General features: G+C 56.5%; 3 protein-coding genes across 3 annotated transcripts; all 3 read left to right on the top strand.

Annotated features, from left to right (window-relative positions):
* Positions 1 to 825: 825 nt before the first annotated feature.
* PRM3 (protamine 3) lies at positions 826 to 1,104 on the top strand. Its single transcript, XM_069569356.1, has one exon. The coding sequence runs from the start codon at positions 826 to 828 to the stop codon at positions 1,102 to 1,104; it is 279 nt and encodes a 92-aa protein (XP_069425457.1).
* A 3,859-nt stretch (positions 1,105 to 4,963) lies between these two features.
* TNP2 (transition protein 2) lies at positions 4,964 to 5,429 on the top strand. Its single transcript, XM_069571348.1, has one exon. The coding sequence runs from the start codon at positions 4,964 to 4,966 to the stop codon at positions 5,426 to 5,428; it is 465 nt and encodes a 154-aa protein (XP_069427449.1). The 3' UTR covers position 5,429.
* A 12,683-nt stretch (positions 5,430 to 18,112) lies between these two features.
* On the top strand, positions 18,113 to 20,579 carry SOCS1 (suppressor of cytokine signaling 1). Its single transcript, XM_069571413.1, has 2 exons — positions 18,113 to 18,893; positions 19,444 to 20,579. The coding sequence occupies exon 2, from the start codon at positions 19,494 to 19,496 to the stop codon at positions 20,154 to 20,156; it is 663 nt and encodes a 220-aa protein (XP_069427514.1). The 5' UTR covers positions 18,113 to 18,893; positions 19,444 to 19,493; the 3' UTR covers positions 20,157 to 20,579.
* Positions 20,580 to 20,920: the final 341 nt, after the last annotated feature.

Raw genomic sequence — 20,920 nt, 5'->3', positions numbered from 1 at the left:
TGGTTGCATTCAGGGCCGACGCTGATAACCCAGGGTAATCTCAGAATCCTGGGAGGGCCCTTATTCAGCTGACCACAGCCACTAAGGGTTTGGGACAAGATCTCAATTATGGATCATGTCGGAGAACGAATTCCCAGTGCTCAGAAATGACCAAGGAGACTTAATCCCCTTCCTGGCTGAACCTGGGCTGGACGGACATGTTGTAGCTAGAGAGACTGGTGACTCCAAGGGCTTATGAGCCACTGCCTTTAAAGGGTGACTTTGGAGAACAGTAAAGAGTAGGGTTTTCTTTAGTTTATTTTGTTTTAATCGTAAAAAACATGCGATTTAGGTATGTCTGTGAAGGCACTACCCGGGTCAAGAAACCAGACACTTCCAGGTCCCTGGGAAGGCTCCCTTCAGGCTGCCTTTCACCCCATACTGTCACCAGTTCTCTCGGGCTGGGCACTTCTGGGGTGTGGGGAGGAGCCTGTGTGCTCTCCTGCTTGTGGAAATTCTATCCCCAACTCTCACCCCAGCTCAAATGGGGGGACCCCTGCCAGGGCAAACAAGGCTGGATGGAGGCGGCAACACAGCAGGGTGAGGCTGCTTGGCTGGGCCTGCCATCTCGCCTAGGCCTTGCCCTGTGGCCGGCTGGACCTCGGCGGGGCAGCTGGCAGCCCAGGTTGAGTAGGGTGTCGGCTTAGACTCAGGTCACCAAGGGCTGGAGGCTCCGGGGCGGGGGGCCCTTTGTGATGTCAGTGCCCTGCCTACCACCCTCAGCGGCCCCTCCGTACCCCGCCAGTGGCCTTTCCTCCCAGTCCAGAGAGGCAGCCGAGGAAGGTGATGGGTTCCCGCTGTGCCAAGCTTGGCACGGGCCACGGCCGGGGCCACGAATCCTCCATGAAGAAGCTCGTGGCCTGCGTGAGCCAGGATAACTTCTCCTTGTCGTCGGAGGGCGAGGAGGAGGAGGAGGGCGAAGAGGAGGAGGAGGAGGGAGAAGAGGAGGAGCTCCCGGTGCAGGGCAAGCTGCTGCTGATGGAGGCCGGGCAGCAGGAGGAAGGGGCCGAAGATGCCGACTCGGAGGTCCAGCAGAGCCCCGAGCCCAAGCAGACGCGCTCCTGACCTGCGACGTGGCTGGGGAAGAGGAGCCGCCGCCGTTCCAGAGAGGAGGAGAACTTTCAGAAAAGAGTCAATAAAGAGTCTCCAAGGAATTAACCTTCTCCTGTGTGTCCTTGCCCAGCCACCACCCCCGACCCCTGTGTCTGGTACCGTGTGTGTGTGTGTGTGTGAGGGGTGTATGTGTAGGGAGGTTGAAGAGCAGTGACCCCTGTCCCTGAACCCCAGCCAGAAGTCGTCGAAAGGTCCACTCCCTGAGACCTCTCAGCTGCTGTCCCCTGCTGTGGGGGGTGGAGCACGTGGTGTCCTGGGTGCGTCCCACCTCCAGGGAGGACGCCTCGCCGAGTCTGAGCACCCGGTGGGACAGCGTCATCTCCCTCGGCACACCCCCAGTGCTTTTCTAACCGTGGACAGTATTTTTTTGGGGGAAGGGGAGTGGTGGTTGTGTCACGAGGAGTGTGGCATCTTAGTTCCCTGACCAGGGGTCGAACCCCTCCTCCCTGCCTGCTGCAGTGGAAGCACGGAGTCTTAACTGCGGGGCCGGGGAAGACCCTGGAGAGTCCCAGAGCACGGCCGGTTTCCATGCACCCGCTGTGTGACGCAGGCACGTCCCTGTCTGCCTGTTGACACTAGTGACCCCGCAGGCCGGCTGGTCGGGAGAGGTGACTGAGATGCTGGGGAGGGGCTGGGCCTGGCACACAGCGAGTGTTTCCCCCAAGACGGGCACTGCGGCTGGAGCCATGGGGCCCCCACCTGACTCACGGACCCTGGTTTTGGGGGACAGAGCAGGGGGAGGCGTCTGAGTCCTTCTCCGCCACTGGCTCTGCTGCCATCCTCACGCTCAAGGGGACCGTTGGAACCCCTGAGAGAGGCTCGCTCCTGCCTTGCTTGAGGGGTCCCACGGTGGGACAGAGCCGATGCCCTCACTAGGGCAGTGGACAAAGGAAGCCCAGAGGAAGCCAGAAAGGACAGAGACCCAGATCTGGGTCCCTCAGGCTGGCCTTCCTTAGAGGCATCGGAGTGCGCCTGTCGCCCCTCCTGGCAGTGGCTCCCTTAACCCTCTTCCTTCCAACAGAAATAGCAAACATGATCTCCACCCTCCACTCTCCACAGCCCCCAAGCACCAGTCTGGTGGGCCACTGAGAAGGATTCTAATTAGGGCTGCTGGGAGGGGTGGGGAGGTGGTATCTCCAGGGACGATCTGAGAGGTAAGGAGAGATCCTGGGCTCCGCAGAGAGTGGAGGCCACCGTCACTGAGGCCTGGAGGCAGAGCAGGGCAGGGGAGGCCAGCGGGTGTGGCCCTGCTGAGTGACTATCCATCCCTGCCCCAACCAAGCAACACGGTCAGGAGCTCCGTCCTTCTGTCCACAGCCCACAGGCCCACCCGCCCATTCACCTGCCCAGCAAACATTCACGAAGTCCCTGCTGTATGCCTGGCACTGTGCCAGTCACTGTGGGCCCCGAGATTAATAAACCACAGTCTCTGTCCCACCCTGATAGCTCAATTGGTAAAGAATTCGCCAGCAATGCGGAAGACCTGGATTCGATCCCTGGGTTGGGAAGATCCCCTGGAGAAGGGAAAGGCTGCCCACTGCAGTATTCTGGCCTGGAATCCCATGGACTGCATAGACCATGGGGTCGCAAAGAGGTGGACACGACTGAGCGACTTTCACTTCACTCTGTCCCACCAGGCACTCGAGGGTGGGGAAGTGGGCAGTCAGCGTGGAATAGTGGGTGGAGGGGGGCGGAGAGGGACGGGACACCTAGACAGAGTCTTCAAAGCGTGGTCCCCAGCCAGCCCTGAGCCCACACAAGGCAGCGGCGTTAGAACAGGGCCGCTCGCGCCCCCTTAATCCCCATGGAGGCCTCAGTGACCACGAGGCTGGCCTGGAGGCGGCCAAGCCTGAGTCCGAATCCTGGCTCTGCCACTGACTAGCTGTGGGGCTCCGGGCTGGCCATTCAACCTCTCTGAGCCTGCTCCCCCTTTGCAAACTGTGATGTTAGCTCCTCAGGGCTGCTGTAACAAGTGATCAAAGCCTGGCAGCTTAGAATATATCTTATCGTCTTCCAGAGGCCAGAAGTCTGAAATCAAGGAGTTCTCTGAGCCACAGGCCCTGGCAGCCCCAGGGCAGCCTCCCTCTCCTTGTCCAGCCTACGGAGTCAGCGCGGCTCACGGGTGCAGCGCTATAGTCTGGGCTTCTGCCTTCCCGGGGCCCCTCCTCCCTGAGCCCGGCGGCCCCAGGGCAGCCTCCCTCCCCTTGTCCAGCCTAGGGCTCTAGTCTGGGCCTCTGCCTTCCCGGGGCCCCTTCTCCCTGAGCCTTCTCTTTGCTTTCTTATAAAGACATTGGCCTTTGGATTTAGGGTGCACTTGGATCATCCAGGATGCTCTGAATATCCTTAATTACGTCGGCAAAGAGGCTTTTCCAAATACAGTGACATTGACAGCTTCCAGGGATTGGGACGTGGACACATCTTTTGGGGGACTCTGTTCAGCCCAGTCCGAAGGTCACTAAGACTCAGGGACAAAGCCACCTAGAAGAGGTGGGGCCCGGAGCCCAGCCATATGGAAGTGTTCCCTAAGGGAGGGTGATTTTCACCACGTGATCTGACGCATTTATGAAGAAATAGACTACAGTAAAAGCAGATGATAGCAAAGCTGTGCATGAGCAACAGACGTGGGCTGGGGGCTCTGCCAGGGGGAGGGGAGGTAGAGATGGAGGGAGTCTCCCAAGGTTGAGCTGTAGGGAGAGTTGAGGGCCAAGAGCTGAGACCAAGCGTTGACCGAGGCGGGGGAGGCGTGGGTGGCTGTGGAGAGAAAGGGACGAAGGAGCTCTGGCCAGGCTGTGCGCGCGTGCACGCACAGGGTGGGCTTTCTTCCCCAGGGGCTGGGAGGTCAGAGCAGGGGTGCACACTCGGCTGTGCTAGCAGGGGGGGAGGGGAGCGGAGGCGGCAGGCGGGAGGCAGACGATTTTCAAGGGCCTCCTGAGGTTTGACAGGCGTCTCAGGCTCACAAGAATGCCAGGAAGGAAGGGGTGACAGCCCTTTGTCCAACAGGGAAACCAGGCCTCAGAACAACCGACCCAAGACAGGATATCAGAACAGAGTGGGCTCTGAACCCCACTCTGGATTCCCAGCTTTATATCCTGCTGGGGAGGCGGGCTTGTCAGGCAGGCCCCAGGACCACCGTGGGTCCCTTTGGTTACTTTTTTTTTTGGCTTTATTCATTTAGTACAGTTTATTTTTAACCAAAGGATAACCCCTTTACAGCATTGTGTTTGTTTCTGCCATACATCCACACCTTTGGTCACTCTTACTCTCCGCCTGACAAGTCATCCCATGACCGCCATCCGGCTGGCGGTCGCCTACCTTGCTGACCGCCCACCCATCCCCAGTCTACTGGGGTCAGGGCTGTGTGCCTGGATTTCCAGCCTGCCTGCGTGGAGCCAGAACAAGACTGGGCATGCTTGGACACGCTTATTGAGTTCTCACTGCGGGCTGGCCGAGGAGGGGGTAGCTGTCCCTATTCCCCGTTCTATGGAAGCAGGGACACTGGGACTAGAGAGGTGGGTGCCCAGGGTGAGGAGATCAGAAGGAAAAGCAGCAGCAGGCCCGGGGGGTGGGCCTGCTCTCAACCCACAGACACGCCCTTTGAAAGCTGCCCCACCCTGCATGTTAGGATGAGGGCAGAGGGCTTTGTTCCCCGTTGGGCCACAGCTGTTACACACCCCCGTGGCCGGTGCCATCACAATCGGGCCAAACTATATAACCAGGGGCTGCCAGGGCCTCTGTGAAGCTGGGTCTGCCAGAAGAGGAGGAGGTGGCGGCGGCTCCTGCCCCTCTAAGCAAGGCCGCCCCCCCCCCGCCCATGGACACCAAGACACAGAGCCTTCCCAACACCCACACCCAGCCCCACAGCAACTCTCGGCCCCAAAGCCACGCCTGCAACCAGTGCAGCTGCAGCCACCACTGCCAGAGCCGCGGCCGCAGCCGGAGCTGCCGCAGCCGCAGCCGCAGCCGCAGCCGGAATTCCAGCCGGCGCCGGAGGAGCCACCGCAGCCCCGCGGGGCACCAGGGCTCAGGCCCCAGCCCTCCTCTGCGGCGCCACAGATACACCATGCACTCCCACCAGGGTCCCTCGCGGGCCGTCACCCACTCTTGCAGCCACTCCAAGAACAGAAAGAACTTGGAGGGAAAGGTGATCAAGAGAAAGCAGGTCAAGAGGAGCAAGCAGGTGTACAAAAGAAAGAGGCAGAGCTCAGGTACCTGTCAAGCCGGTGGCCTTTCACAGGACTCCCCCGGAGAAGGGGGGCGCAGCCCAGCGGGGCTGTAGAGGCGGTGAGGTGAAGGCTGCCTCCGCCAAGTCAGAGCACAGAGGACCCACAGGCAAGGGTTAAGAGGGAGAGAGAACTATGGCAGTTGTGTATATACGATGCGTTGATGGGATAGCTCCTTAATTGGATGGGTTGATTGGAAGGCTGGACAAATGGTGGATTAGCTAGGTGGAAGCATGCAGGGGTGAATAAGGCTGGGTAGATGAATAATTAGGAGGTCTGTTAGATAGGGAGTGGGTAGAAGGGTTAGATGGTTGCTTGAGTGGATGGGTAAGAAGGATGAGGGGAAAGAATGAATCCATTAAGGGACTGAGAATCAGAAGGGATGTGATTAGATTTCTAGATTAGGCTGATGCACTGGGAGGGTGAATGAATTGGTTGGCTGGGCAGATGGCTGAATGGATAAGGGTATGAACACAACTGGATATCTGGAGGCATGCGTATTGAGAGGATATGAACTGGTTAAATAATGGTGGTCTAGGTGGGTGGAGGATCAGGTTGGTGGATGGATAAATGAACTGATAGATGAACTGACTGGATGGCGAACTAGCTGAATGGACTAACTGGACCAATGAACGAAAGAAAGACAGTGGGATTGGTGGACTGGATGTGTAGCCTGGACGTGGTTTAAAGAATGAAATGAATGTCGGACTGGGTTGAATTCATGGGTGCATGATAATGGATTCATGGGAATCCATTCTTGGATGGATTCTCAAGTCAAAAGGACCCTGATGACTGTCAGTTCTAGCCATGCCTTATATCTGATTACACATGAGCATCCAAAAACCCAAAGGAGAGGGTTAAGTGACCTTAGGAAGCACTGTTACTAAAGGCTCCCTTTCCCATTCCTATCCCTTAGGACGGAAGTACAACTGAGATGACACCCCATGGTTTGTTCCTGTGTCGGTTGCATCCAGATAAGAAACACCATCACACGTGGAACACTAGAAGGAAGAAGTTAACTTTGCAGGAACATGTTACTACAGTGATTCTATGCGACATTGATTAAAGCTTGTACACCGGATGACTCATCCTTGAGTCGTTTCATTAACTGTGTCATGTTTTGGCGGGCCTGGTTGGAAGCACAAAGCGGGGAAGAGGTTGGGTAGGGAGGAGGGACATGCCTTGGGATGGGCTCTCATAAAAGTGTAAGGTATCAGTCCTCACGTGGAGCAGGAATGAATGGGAGGTAAACACACTAAGAAGCCTTTGGCATAGACGGGCAACGCTCTGCTCCGGCAGAGCCCTCCTTTGTCCTATACACTCCCATGTACGCATGCACACTCACACACGGGATTCCCTCGAGCCCACACACTGTTCGTGTCGTCCACACGCAGAGTGGCAGGCCAGGACCACGGCAGACAGGCAGGAAGGGGGTTAGGAAAATGTGCTTTGCAGTCCAGAGCATCCTGAGTTTGGGTCCTGGCTCATTTTGTTTGCCTGCTGTGTTCCCTTGGGTTGGTGATCATTTGTTTCAATACATAAAGGACGAAGTGCTTTCAGGGGCTGGGCTGAAACACAAGACCACATCCACAGAAAGAACACAAACGTATAAGCACAAGATTTGCCAGTCATGGGACTTCCCTGATGGTCTGGTGGTTAAGAATCCACCTTTTAATAATGCAGGGGACGTGGGTTCAATCTCTGGTCAGGGAACTGATGCCCATAGCCCACAGCTAGAGAGCCCATGTGCCGCAGGTACAGAGCCCGCACTGCGGAGCCCACGTGCTGCAAGGGAAGAGCCCACCTGCCGCAACTAAGACCAGACATAGCCAAATATGAAATATTTGCCAGTCGCAATAAGCAGAATCGAGGGAGCCAGTCTGGGTGTAACACAGAGCAACTCCGGTGGGGCTGGGGCTGGGGACAGAGTCTAAGGAACTGAAGACCCGAGGAAAGCACACTGCAGGCCGAGGGAACAGCATGTGCAAAGCCTAGAGGGAGCAAGGAAGGAGTCTGAGGTATTCCAAAGGCTGGAGCGGCTGGCACAGGTGTGCGGGGGGCCACCAGGGGGTGGGAGCACCAGGCTGGGGCCAGGCCATGCAGGGTTTGCAGGCCATGGGGAACCTGGACATTTTATTTGGTGTGGCAAGTCACGGGAGGTCTTAATCAGGCAAGCAACAGGGTCGAGCATCTTTGCTGTGTGGAGACTGACTGGCAGGGGACCGAAGGGACAAGAGGAAGCGCTGTGGACAGCGTGTGGCTAGGAGGGAGGGAGCGGAGCCTGGACCAAGTGTGGCAACAGAGACGTTCCTCTTGGAGGGAAGTTCTGAGATCAGAGATTCCTGCTTCGCCCCAAACTCCTGGTTCCCTATTTAGAAACCTAAGTCTGGAACTCCCCTGGTGGGTCCAGTGGTTGAGAGTCTGTCTGCCAAGGCAGGGGACATGGGTTTGATCCTTGGTCTGGGAAGATTCCACGTGTCATGGAGCAACTGAGCCTGTGGCTACAACCACTGAAGCCCGGGGGCCCTAGAGCCCCTGCTCTGCAGCAAGAGAAGCTGCTGCAGTGAGAACCAGTGCACCGCCAACTACAGGGTAGCCCCTACTCGCTGTAGCTGGAGAAAGCCCTTGTGTATCGATGAAGACCCAGCACAAACAAAGCTCGGCCACATAAAGCCATGGTAGTCACTGAAACACCTCTGTGCAGAAGCGGTTGGGAAGTGCTTCTAGAGGGCAAGTTTTAAGGGAGGAGGTGGAGGCAGACGGTCAGAGGGTAAGGTCAGGGACTTTAAGACCCACTCACCAGAGGACTTCCTATTCCCTGGACGGTGTCCTTGTCTGATACAATCACAGAAGGCAGGAGCTGTACTGCAGAGAACATCAACTCTGTAATAGAGGATGTGAACTGGGAAGCAGACAGACTGGGTCACAAGTGTGCTTTATGGACCCATTCCGACCCCACATTTCCCTGAAACCAACACTCAGGAAGAAGTGCCTCAGTGACACAGACACCCAGTCACATATATGAAGAAACTGCCATTCAAACCCACTCAGACGCAGAGCAAGAGGTTCACATGCGGACTCGCAAATGCACATCCCCGCCTACACACACACACACACACACACACACACAGGCTCTCACACGCCTCCCCTCCCACACAGTGAGACACAAGCAAGCACTTGCAGGCGTACAGCTGCCCTCCCGCAGTCAGACACACAGTGACAAAAGGGGCAAAATCAAACCACAGATCCATTCTTTCACTTGCTTGGTTTGGGGTGGCGGCGGCAGTAGTTCAGGGGCAGGCCTGCTGGAAACCCAAATTCAGGAAACAGAGAAGTAGATGCTAACTCCAGCCACTGAGGGGCCTGGCACATTCTCCCAGTGTTGGGATGTTGGGGAGAACAGAAACAGCCCTGCCTGTGGCAGGGTTGCTTGCTCAGCTGCCTGGGGAGCCCCCCTAAGAGGACCCAACAGTCCTAGGGGTGGAGGGGGGAACAGCCAGGGAAGAGGGTACAGACCCCCTGTAGTGCTGAGATACCTATTAGAGCTACGATTCGAGGAACGAACACCTCAAGCTCTGGAGATTCGGCTCCTCTCTTCCCTTTCTGGGTGACCCTAGGACTGCCTCTTTACCTCCCTGAGCTTTGGTTCAAACAGTAAAGACTCTGCCTGAAATGTGGGAGGCCTGGGTTTAGTCCCTGAGTCAGGAAGATCCCCTGGAGGAGAGAACAGTATTCTTGCCTGGAGAATCCCATGGACAGAGGAGCCTGGTGGGCTACAGTCCATGGGGTCACAGAGAGTTGGACACAACTGAGGGACCAACAGTGTCGCTTTCTTGCACTCTGTAAAGAGGGCCAAGGCGCCATGCTGTTGATCGCTGCACCCCTGTGCAAGCATGGGGCCTGGGCATGCATTAGGTGCCCAGAAAATACTGGACAAACAAAGCAAAGAAGGTGCAGACAGTGAGATGCCACGTGTATACCCACTGAATAGGCAAAACCAGAAAAGGCTGGATGATACTAGCCAGGTACTGAGAGGGCCCAGCAAAGCAGATATGATTGAATGCAGTCGCCTAGAGGGCAGACGTGCATACGCAGGTCGGCAGGTGACTGGGTGGTGTCTATGAGAAGTGTGCAAAGCGTTTCTCAGGCACATGCGCCAGAGTTCAGGGCCTTGTGGCTTGCAAGAGCCAAAAACTGCAAAGGACCCACAGGAGGGCTAAGTAAACACGCAGGTTCACTGAGGACTATCGTGTAGTTTTTAAAAGAACGGGGTTGACCTCTGTGCAATCCCTCCAGACTGCCACGTCACGGTGCTGGGTGAAGGGGCAAGATGGAGAAAGAAACACCATTGGGGGAGAGCAGAATTCCACACAAAGCAACACTGTACTTGTATGGGGGAAAAAGCAGGTATGTAAGTGCTTAGACAAGATGTGGAAGGACACAGACTGAGTGGGTGCCTGGGGATATGTCGGGGGAGGGGAGATGCTTTATTTTCTACAAAAAACTAAATTAGGGAGAAAAGGAAGGAGCATCAGGGGAGCATGTAATAAGCGCTCAGCAAAGCTCTATCGACTCTAGAAAGAGATAACGCAGGAATGCTGAATGTAAACTCTGCGTCTGCAAAGTGCTGTTATCTTTTCTTGACAGCGCTCGTCCATTCTGGGCCTGCTGGTCCAGGCGAGAGGATCCAGGAGCCCCTTCCCAGAGGGACTCACCACCCTGGGGCACAGAGAGGCCAATGCTAGCCGCCCACTGCTGTCCCCAGCCAAGCCTCTGCCTGTAAACCATGCAGGTGGCACTGGCGCCCCTCCGCTTCCCGGAGCCTCATCTCCCACCACCTGCCACGCAGGTCCTCAAGCTGCAGCCTCCAGGCCTCTGCTGACTGCCATGCTCTGCCAGAAGTGCTCTGCCTGCTTCTCCTTGGGCTGAGTTTCGCTTGCTCTTTAAAATTTGGGTCAAGGGACTTCCCTGGTGGTCCAGTGGCTAAGAATCCGCCTGTCAATGCAGGGGACACAGGTTCGATCCCTGGTCTGGGAGGATCCCATAGCTGAGGAGCAGTTAAGCCTGTGCGCCACAGCTACTGAGCCTGTGCTCCAGGGCCCGTGAACCGGAACTCCCAAGCCCATGCCCTGCAATTACTGAAGCCTACTCCCCTAGAGCTCGTGCTCCACAACAAAAGAAGCCACCACAATGAGAAGCCTGCTCACAGCAACCAGGGAGTAGCCTGTGCACCATAAGCAAGTAAATGTGCTCAGCCACTCAGTCGTGTCTGACTCTCTGTGACCCCATGGACTGTAGCCCTCCAGGCTCCTCTGTCCACGGGATTCTCCAGGCAAGAACACTGGAGTGGGTTGTTATGCCCTTCCCCAAGGGATCTTCCTGACTCAGTGATCGAACGCATGTCTCCCACGTCTCTTGCATTGCAGGTGGATTCTTTACTGCTGAGCCACCTGGGAAGCCCAAATCAATAAGTAAATTTGGGGCAAGGGTCGCCTCCTCCCAGAGCCTGCTCAGCCCTGCTGGCTTGGCCAGGGGCCTTTTCTGGAGCCAGCAGATACTGGGCTTCCCACACCACAAATCTGCTGCTGGCCTGTGTCCTGAAGCAACAGGCCTTAAGCGAGGGAACTGGGACGTGGCAAGCCCCTGGTCACGGCGCCTGCCCCCCCTCACGGCTTTCTTATGGTGCATGGCTTAAAGCTGAGGAGGCGCCTGCCCCCACCCCCAAGGCCCCCAACCTGTGACAGTCAGCCCTTGTGTCTGGTTGCACAGCTTCTGCAAATTCTTATTTCCCCTCTATGCCAGCTGCCAGAGGTGACTGCTGTTGCTCTTGTCGTCAGCTCACGATACCTACTTTGCCACTTATGAGATGGGGTAGGGTGGGAACCAGATGGGCCTGTGAGAATGGTGGGAAAAACAGAATAAATCGGCTTGGAGTGAGGTCCTGGGAGATTTACTGATGAAAAGGCAGTGGGCCTGTCAGGCTCAGGCTTTGCGACAGTTCTCTGGGCCACCGGATGAAGGCAACTTGCCTGAAGTCACAGCGAGGGTGGGAGCGAGGGAGGGGGTGGGAAGGGGCTCTCAGAAGTCCTCTTCCCAGGCCCTCCTTTTTTCCAGCTATGAACACGGTACCAGCATTTTGAAAGCTGGCTAATACTGAATACTCCACATAATCTCTGACCTCATCTCTCCTGTTTCACCCGTCACACGGAGATCAAGGGCCTGCTGGAATGTTCCCACCAGGTCTCCCCAGGACCTGGAGTCCAGCCACCAGCTCAGGCCATGACCCCTCTCCTACTCGACGAGAGCCCTCTCCTTGGGCTTGAGCGTCCCCTCCCCTCCACGGAAAGTGTGTTCCCGTGTGATCTCCTGCCGTTGGGATCAGCCAGGACTAGGTTCTACCTCACATTATGCAGCAGCCTCTGTGGACAGAAGCCAAGCCCCAGGTTCTCCAAGACACTCTTGGCAAGTTTCACCAGCTCTTTGAGGAGCAATTTTCTCATCTGGGAAATGGCGGCATAATTTCCACCTCACAGAACCACGTGCATGCGCGTGTGCTGTCATGACTAACCTGTGGACGGTAGCCCCGCCAGGCTCCTTTGTCCATGGGATTTCCCAGGCAAGAATACTGGCATGAGTTGCTATTTCCTTCTCCAGGGGATCTTTCCAACCCAAGGATTGAACCCGTGTCTACCCGCATCTCCTACATTGCAGGCGGATTCTTTACGGCTGAGCCACCAGGGAAGCCAAGGGGTAGGGGTGGGGGGGTGTAAATAAGAGACGCCCAGACTGTCACCTGGACCACAGCCGGCTGAGCAAATGATGCCTCCCCTTCCTGGGTCCCTGGGGAGTGAGGGCTGATCTCAGAACTCAGGTCTCGGGCTCCTCAAGCAGCACTCTCTACTACAACGCACGCTGCAACGCACATGTGTCCTGGCTTCCCCTGGGGACTGTCTCTGTACCCATCTCGGGGCCAGTGCGGTTACATCCTTGCGGGGGCGGTGGTCAGGGGCAGTGGTGAGGTGTGTCGCAAGCCCCCACACTATATACATCACTGTGGCTACTATCTCAGCAGTCCAGAAAGTCAATAGCCAGAGGATTCTTTCCATGCTCAATCCTGTAGCATCTCCTGGGCTGGAAGAAATGTCTCCTGCAGTCAGTGTGAAATCTAAACACTTCCCATGTCCCCACAAAGCCTGCACCATGAACTGGACCCCTGTGAACCTCTGTACCTCACCACCTTGCTCTCTACACCAACGACACGTGTCTCCTTTCTGATCCTCAACACGGCTGATCACTCCCACTGCAGGCCCTTTGCACTGGCGGTTGTACCTGGAATCCTTATCACCCCTTATTTAGAAAGGCCTCAACTGCAACCTCCAATCAAGAGGCTTTCCCTGACTGCTTTATCTCACTCTTGCCCACACCCCACAAAAACCCTGTTGCTCCTTCTTTCCTGTTTGTTATCCCATAGCACTTACCATGATCTAAATTGATCTAATGAATTTACTTCCTATTTCTCCTATGACTGCTTGAAGACCTCTGAGTTCCCAGTGCCTGGCAGATAGTAGGCACTCAATAAATGTGTATATGTGTATGTACCGCACAACTGCACTCATCTCACATGCTAGTAAAGTAATGCTCAAAATTCTGCAAGCCAGGCTTCAGCAGTACATGAACCATGAACTTCCAGATATTCAAGCTGGTTTTAGAAAGGGCAGAGGAACCAGAAATCAAATTGTCAACATCTGCTGGATCATCGAAAAAGCAAGAGTTCCAGAAAAACATCTATTTCTGCTTTATTGACTATGCCAAAGCATTTAACTGTGTGGATCACAATAAACTGTGGAAAATTCTGAAAGAGATGGGAATACCAGACCACCTGACCGGCCTCTTGAGAAACCTATATGCAGGTCAGGAAGCAACAGTTAGAACTGGACATGGAACAACAGACTGGTTCCAAATAGGAAAAGGAGTATGTCAAGGCTGTATATTGTCACCCTGCTTATTTAACTTATATGCAGAGTACATCATGAGAAATGCTGAACTGGAAGAAGCACAAGCTGCAATCAAGATTGCCCGGAGAAATATCAATAACCTCAGATATGCAGATGACACCACCCTTATGGCAGAAAGTGAAGAGGAACTAAAAAGCCTGGTGATGAAAGTGAAAGTGGAGAGTGAAAAAGTTGACTTAAAGCTCAACATTCAGAAAACTAAGATCATGGCATCTGGTCCCATCACTTCAAGGGAAATAGATGGGGAAACAGTGGAAACAGTGTCAGACTTTATTTTTGGGGGGCTCCAAAATCACTGCAGATGGTGACTGCAGCCATGAAATTAAAAGACGCTTACTCCTTGGAAGGAAAGTTATGACCAACTTAGATAGCATATTCAAAAGCAGAGACATTACTTTGCCAACAAAGGTCCATCTAGTCAAGGCTATGGTTTTCCCAGTGGTCATGTAGGGATGTGAGATTTGGACTGTGAAGAAAGCTGAGCGCCGAAGAATTGATGCATTTGAACTGTGGTGTTGGAGAAGACTCTTGAGAGTCCCTTGGACTGCAAGGAGATCCAACCAGTCCATCCTAAAAGAAATCAGTCCTGGGTGTTCATTGGAGGGACTGATACTGAAGCTAAAACTCCAATACTTTGGCCACCTTATGGGAAGAGTTGACTCATTGGAAAAGACCCTTATGCTGGGAGGGATTGGGGGCAGGAGGAGAAGGGGACGACAGAGGATGAGATAGCTGGATGGCATCACTGACTCGATGGACATGAGTTTGAGTGAACTCTGGGAGTTGGTGATGGACAGGGAGGCCTGGCGTGCTGTGATTCATGGGGTCACAAAGGGTCGGACACGACTGAGTGACTGAACTGAACTGAACTGAACTGTATGTATGCTCAATTGCTCAGTCATGTCCTAGCTGTTGAATAAACACTGAATGGGTGAAATAAATGTCATTACCCCTATCGAGCAGATGAGGAAACCGAGCCACAGAGAAGCGAAGAAGCTGGTCCCAGACTACGTGCTCATTGACAGATTGAAACCAGAATCCACTGCTTGGAGGGCCCCAGAGGTACAGACTCCCATGGGTATCTCGATTGTAAAGAAAGGCTGAGGAGCACTGGGCAGAGGGCAGTTTCAAGATTATACGACCTGAAGGGGCTGCTTTTCCCAGCAGGACTTTGCCAAAACTAGAAAAAGAAACTGAAAAACTGAGCTCCAGGGGCCAAGATCTTGACTCCTCCCAGCTGCTGGCTAAGCCTCTCCCTTCTGCGCCTGCCAGGGCTGCCAAGGGTGGGGGAGGAGAACCAGCCCCCATGTCTGCTGTGGCCCAGCAAGCTGCGGACACAGGGCTGCCCCAACTGCCCCGTGACGAGAAGTCGCTTGTGCTGAGAAGCACCTTCTCTGTGCCTGGCCCCTTGCTTTGGGCTGTGCTTTCACACTGCTCTGTGAAGCATGAAATTTCCAAAGCCCGCTTTGCAGCTGGGGCGAATGAGGCCCAGCGTGGGCAAGTGGCTGGCCTGTGGTCTCCACGGCACATGGCCCAGCTTCCTGCGAGTCTAGGGCAGGCCCTCCAAGGAGAACAGCCCAGGAGACGGATGCTTGTCAGTCAGCGTATTTCTTTTTCCCTTTGGTATCTGGATTTGGTTCCATTTTGAACTCAGGGCTTTAGAAAATGAAACCAAAGTGTTAGTAACTGTCACCATCGGTGGTGAGGAGAACCCACGTGTGCTTGGCAACTTATGCTTGGCTCACTGCTCTTGCACAACCAGAATCTGCTTGGGGCGGGGGGAGGAAGAGGCCAAGCCTACCGTACAGGCAAGAAAACTGAGACTCAGAAGGGCCCAGAGCCAAAAACGGGGAGACAGAGGCTTGGCTGCCAAGACCTGGAGTCTCCCCAATCTTACAAACAGGAGGGAAATCAGCAGAATGGTCCTCACTCCTCCCCAGGCAGGCTTAGGATGCAAATGCATCCCTCTTATTTCCTTGATATCTACTGTTTCACCAGAAGACAGACCAGGATTGGAGACCACCAGGAATCCGGCTGGGGCAGAGGGTGGGGAGAGGAGGTGGGAAGGAAATCTATAGCACAGCAAACGGGTGAAAGCTTTAGGGTCTGAGCTCCTGGGTGTGAACCTCCGCCCTGCCCCTTCTGAGTTGTGTGCCCCTGGGCGAGTGACTCCCCCCTCAGTTTCTCTATCTGTAAAATGGGGCAGATTGGATCGTTGTGTCAGTCTAATGGTCTAAGGACTGTATTTATTATCCAGCTAGTTTAGGCCAGTACATCACGTATGTGTGTGCTAAGTCGCCTCTGTCACGTCTGACTCTTTGCGACCTCATGGACTGTAGCCCGCCAGGCTCCTCTGTCCATGGAATTCTCCAGGCAAGAATACTGGAGCAGGTTGCCATTTCCTTCTCCAGGGGACCTTCCTGACCCAGGGATCAAACTCATGTCTCTTATGTCTCCTGCACTGGTGGGCGGGTTCTTTGCCGCTAGTGCCACTTGGGAAGAACCTAACACATCACAGGTAACAGTAAATGAAATGAAGAAGGGGGCTCCGTGGGGATGGGTGGGCATGTGGCAACAAGTAGGGGGTCAGAGGAGGAGGTCCTAGTGCTCAGGAATAAGAGGGAACTCTTCGAAACAGCCATCTGGGCTGTCAATGAGTGGTAGGGGGCATATGGGCCATCAGACATAGGTCTGCTCTGGGCAAGGAGACATGCTGGCAGGAAGACAAGTCACGCAGGAGCCAGCCCAGCCTGGCTGCCTTCTCTGGGCCTGGACCACCCGCCTCCAGCTCGAGTGAGAAGGAGGTGCTGTGTCTCCCCGCTGCCAGCAGCCAGGGGCCTGGTTAACCCCCATGCAACGCTCTCCTTTCACTCCACCCATGCTGTCTATGGCCTGCTTTCCTCGCACTAGGACTTCTAACATGAAGCCATGAGCTCCAATATGCTGTCACAGCTGCTGACGGCCGCCGATGAACAACAGCAGCAAAAGCAATCACCTACTGAATGCCTCTGACGCACCAGGGACTGGTGTAAGCACATGACCCCTAATCACTCTTTTAATCCCCACACTCTGAGGGAGATGTTATTACCCCCTTCAGAGATGAGGAAACCAGGCAAGGGAGTTAATTACACGTCCAAAGTCAGAGGGACAGAAAGTTGCAAAATTAGAATTGGAGACTAGGCAGACTGCGGCCAGAAGCCCCAACCACTGCTTTGTGCTGCTACCCATCGCAGGGCAGCCCCCCGCAGGCGCTCCGGGCTGACCACAGCACCCGAACACTGGCACAGGCATGGCTATGCACCTTCTCATGCCCTTGCACACACACACACCCCCCCCAGGACGACCACATCGACGACCAACATCAGCTGCTGCCACACACACACACCCCCCAAGGACGACCACATCAACGCCCAACATCAGCCGCTGCCAACACACACACACACACACACACACACGCACGCACACACCCCTCCCCCCAGGACGACCACATCAACGACCAACATCAGCTGCTGCCACACACACACACACACACACACACACACACACACCCCAGGACGACCACATCAACGACCAACATCAGCTGCTGCCAACACACACACACACACACACACACCCCAGGACGACCACATCAACGACCAACATCAGCTACTGTCACACACACACACAGACACACACACACACACCCCCCCCAGGACGACCACATCAACGACCAACATCAGCTGCTGCCACACACACACACACACACACACACACACACACCCCAGGACGACCACATCAACGACCAACATCAGCTGCTGCCACACACACACACACACACACATCCCTAGGACGACCACATCAACGACCAACATCAGCTGCTGCCACACACACACACACACACACACACACACCCCCAGGACGACCACATCAACAACCAACATCAGCTGCTGCCACACACACACACAGACACACACACACGGATTCCGGGAGACAGTGGGATCCTACACAAGGTGGGTTCTGGGCCATGCTCTTGTGTTCACCAGGAAACACGGGGATCCTGGGCTCTGCCCGGGGTCAGGGGAGGAAAGCGCCAGGGAGGCTGGCAGGAGGACCTGGCGCCAGGGCTAGGAGCCAAGCGGCAAAGCTGCGCTGCGGCCTGAGAGTTGCCTGTAGAGGGCAGTGTGTGCCAGTATTGGGCAGGACCCTGCCAAACCTAGCTACTCCGCCTGACCCCTCCAGGCTGTGAGATTCACCACCCACCAGCCGGCCCCCAAGCTCATTTGTTCTTTCTTTCGTTCAGAAATACATGTACTAGCTAGGCACCTACTCCATGCCCTTCTATGACAGACAGCATCATACACAAACGAACAAACCATTACGGGTACCCCATCATTCCAAGACCCGAGGTATGAGTGTGGGGAGGGAGCAGCTGGGGGCAGGGGTGGGATCTGTAAGAGAGAAGGGAGGAAGAGGAGGGGCTGGCCAGGAAAGCTCAGAGTAGGCTTCTGCAATGATCACATCTGAAAATGAACTCTCTTTCCCCTGGGCTCCAAAGTGCATTTAGAGGTGCCCAGCTGCTCCCTTCTCTCCCCCAAATAAAAGCGAGCAGGGTGTGCCTCGTTTGGAGCTCCCCCTCTGCCAGTCACCGGGCCTCAGTTTCTCCAGCTATCTGGCAGGAGAAAAGGCAGGCCAAGGCCGCCGGGGACCTTGCCAGGCCCCACCCGGTTTCCAAGGAACTGGGCTCGCAGTCGAGGTACCCCTCCCACGCAGCCAAAGGGTTCCTCCGAAGCCTGTGGTCAACCCGCCGCTTCCTGGGAACCCTAAGACAAGACCAGGGACAGAGACAGGCAGGGAGGGATGCGGATGCGGCCATCTAGAGGCTCCAGGACGAGGGGGGGCAGGGCGATGGAGGCAGCAGTCCCGAGGGGTCCCAGGTGAGACCCCAGGATAGGGTGGATGTGTCCGGCTCCAGAGTAGAGGACAGAGGTCTACCAGAGATGGGTGCTGAGACACCTGGCGGAGGTGACTGGTGTGTCAGGGCCAGTCCGGAGTATCCTAATGGGCTTGCCTGAAGAAATCTGCGACCGAAGGCAGTGGGGGCACCGGAGAGCCGCCAGGTCCGAAAGGGAGGGTGCTGAGAAGTGCCCCGGAGATTCAAGGGCAGTGCTAGAGACCTTGACAGACCGGTCCTAGACAGGTGCGAGGCTAGGTCAGGGCTGGGGGACCTCCCCGAGGAGGGGTCCCGGATTTGTGGGAAAAGTCGAGCAGCGCCCGCCACCGCGGTGCGCAGAAAAAGAAACCGAAAGTGGCGCGGAAGGGCGGGCCTGGAGGGGGCGGAGCCGGCAGGGGCGGGGCCTCGCAAGCCCCAAGCCTCAGAGCCGGTTTAAAAGACTGGTGCAGGGGCGGGCGCGCAGCAGAAAGAGCTGCGGCCGTGGCAGCTGCACGGCTCCCGGCCCCGGAGCATGCGCGAGAGCCGCCCCGGAGACCCCCGCCGCCCCGCCCGCGGCGCCCCGCGCCCCGCCGCCAGGTGAGACGGACGCTGGGCGACGAAGCTAGAGGGAGAGGGGAGGAACGCACGGGACCGCCCGGGGCCGGGGCGGCCTCGGGGGCTGCGTGGTGGGGTCGCGGCCGCCACGCCCCTGGCCCCTGCGGGCCCCAGCCTGGCGGACCCCGCGCTTGGGGTACCCGCAGCGCCGCTTTCTCCTGCTTTTTTGCCCGAATCGCCCGGACGAGGCGCCCGTTCCCGCCCTGGCCGGCAGGCGGCAGCCGCGGGGCGGTGAGCCGAGGACCCGGTGGCCCGAGTCCGGGACAGGCTTCTGCTCGGCGCTTCTCTCCACGCCCCCTTCTCGACTCGGACTCGGAGGCGGCACAGCGCGCCGCCGAGCTCCCACCCGCCAGCAAGCCCATTTTCTAGATGAGTCCACTGAGGCTCAAAGGGCCGCGCGGACGCAGGCTTGAGCCCTCGGCCCTTTAGGAGCGGCTCAGCCCAGGGCCCCGCCCCTCCCGAGCTGCCTCGCGGGCCCTCACCTGCCCAGTCTCACCCGGACTCCCTGCTCACTGCCTGTCTCCCCCATCAGCGCACCCCCGGACGCTATGGCCCACCCCTCCGGCCGGCCCCGCGTGTAGGATGGTAGCACACAACCAGGTGGCAGCCGACAATGCAATCTCTACGGCAGCAGAGCCCAGACGGCGGCCAGAGCCTTCTTCCTCCTCTTCCTCCACCTCTTCTTCTTCCACCTCCTCGCCCTCGTCCGCGGCCCCGGCGCGCCTGCGGCCCTGCCCGGCGGCCGCGGCCCCGGCCCCCGGCGATACACACTTTCGCACGTTCCGCTCGCACGCCGAGTACCGGCGCATCACCCGCGCCAGCGCGCTCCTCGACGCCTGCGGCTTCTACTGGGGGCCCCTGAGCGTGCACGGAGCGCACGAGCGGCTGCGCGCCGAGCCCGTGGGCACCTTCCTGGTGCGCGACAGCCGACAGAGGAACTGCTTCTTCGCCCTCAGCGTGAAGATGGCCTCGGGCCCCACGAGCATCCGCGTGCACTTCCAGGCCGGCCGCTTCCACCTGGACGGTAGCCGCGAGAGCTTCGACTGCCTCTTCGAGCTGCTGGAGCACTACGTGGCGGCTCCGCGCCGCATGCTGGGGGCCCCGCTGCGCCAGCGCCGCGTGCGGCCGCTGCAGGAGCTGTGCCGCCAGCGCATCGTGGCCACCGTGGGCCGCGAGAACCTGGCGCGCATCCCCCTCAACCCCGTCCTCCTCGACTACCTGAGCTCCTTCCCCTTCCAGATCTGACCGGCCGCGCACCGCAGCATTAACTGGGCCCCCCCGCCCCTTATTATTTTCTATTATTAATTATTATTTCCCCTGGACCATGTGGGTGCCCTCCCCACCTGCGTTGGAGGGAGCGGGCGTAGGGGGCGAGGCGCCTCCGGCCCTGGGCTGGAGACCAGGCCGCAGATCCCTCCCCACCTCTTGAGGGGTGCCCTCTCCTGGTGCTCCCTCTGGGTCCCCCTGGTTGTCGTAGCAGCTTAACTTAAAACTGTATGTGGGACCAGGGCCTGAACTCGTACCTCCTACCTCTTCATGTTTACATATACTCAGTATCTTTGCACAAACCAGGGGTTGGGGGAGGGTCTCTGGCTTTATTTTTCTGCTATGCAGAATCCTATTTTATATTTTTTACCACCAGTTTAGGTAATAAACTTTATTATGAAAGTTTTTTTTTTTTAAGAAAAAAAGTTTCTAGAGCGTGTGCTTTGGTCAAAGGTTTTCCATGGTTCTGAGTGGGTCCGGGTTCCTAATATTGACCTGGGTGTGGCTGGAGGTGGTGTGTGGCCCCCCCAGGTTCTGTGGCTGGGAACCCCACATGGCTTCACCCTCAGCTCTCAGGGGGAGAGGAACCCTTGGTCTAGTTTTGGTATTGTGTGTCTGGTAAAAGGGCACTTCGTGTTTGAACACACTTAATGTGTGTCAGGTCCTATTCTGTACTTTATTTACATACACTTAAATTTACTTAATCTATAAAGACTACCCTATGAAGCAAGGCTCTTACCCCA

The sequence above is a fragment of the Ovis canadensis genome, chromosome 24 (assembly GCF_042477335.2).
Source record: "Ovis canadensis isolate MfBH-ARS-UI-01 breed Bighorn chromosome 24, ARS-UI_OviCan_v2, whole genome shotgun sequence".
Classification (NCBI taxonomy): Eukaryota; Metazoa; Chordata; class Mammalia; order Artiodactyla; family Bovidae; genus Ovis; species Ovis canadensis.
This window is presented reverse-complemented; position numbering and strand designations above follow the sequence as displayed.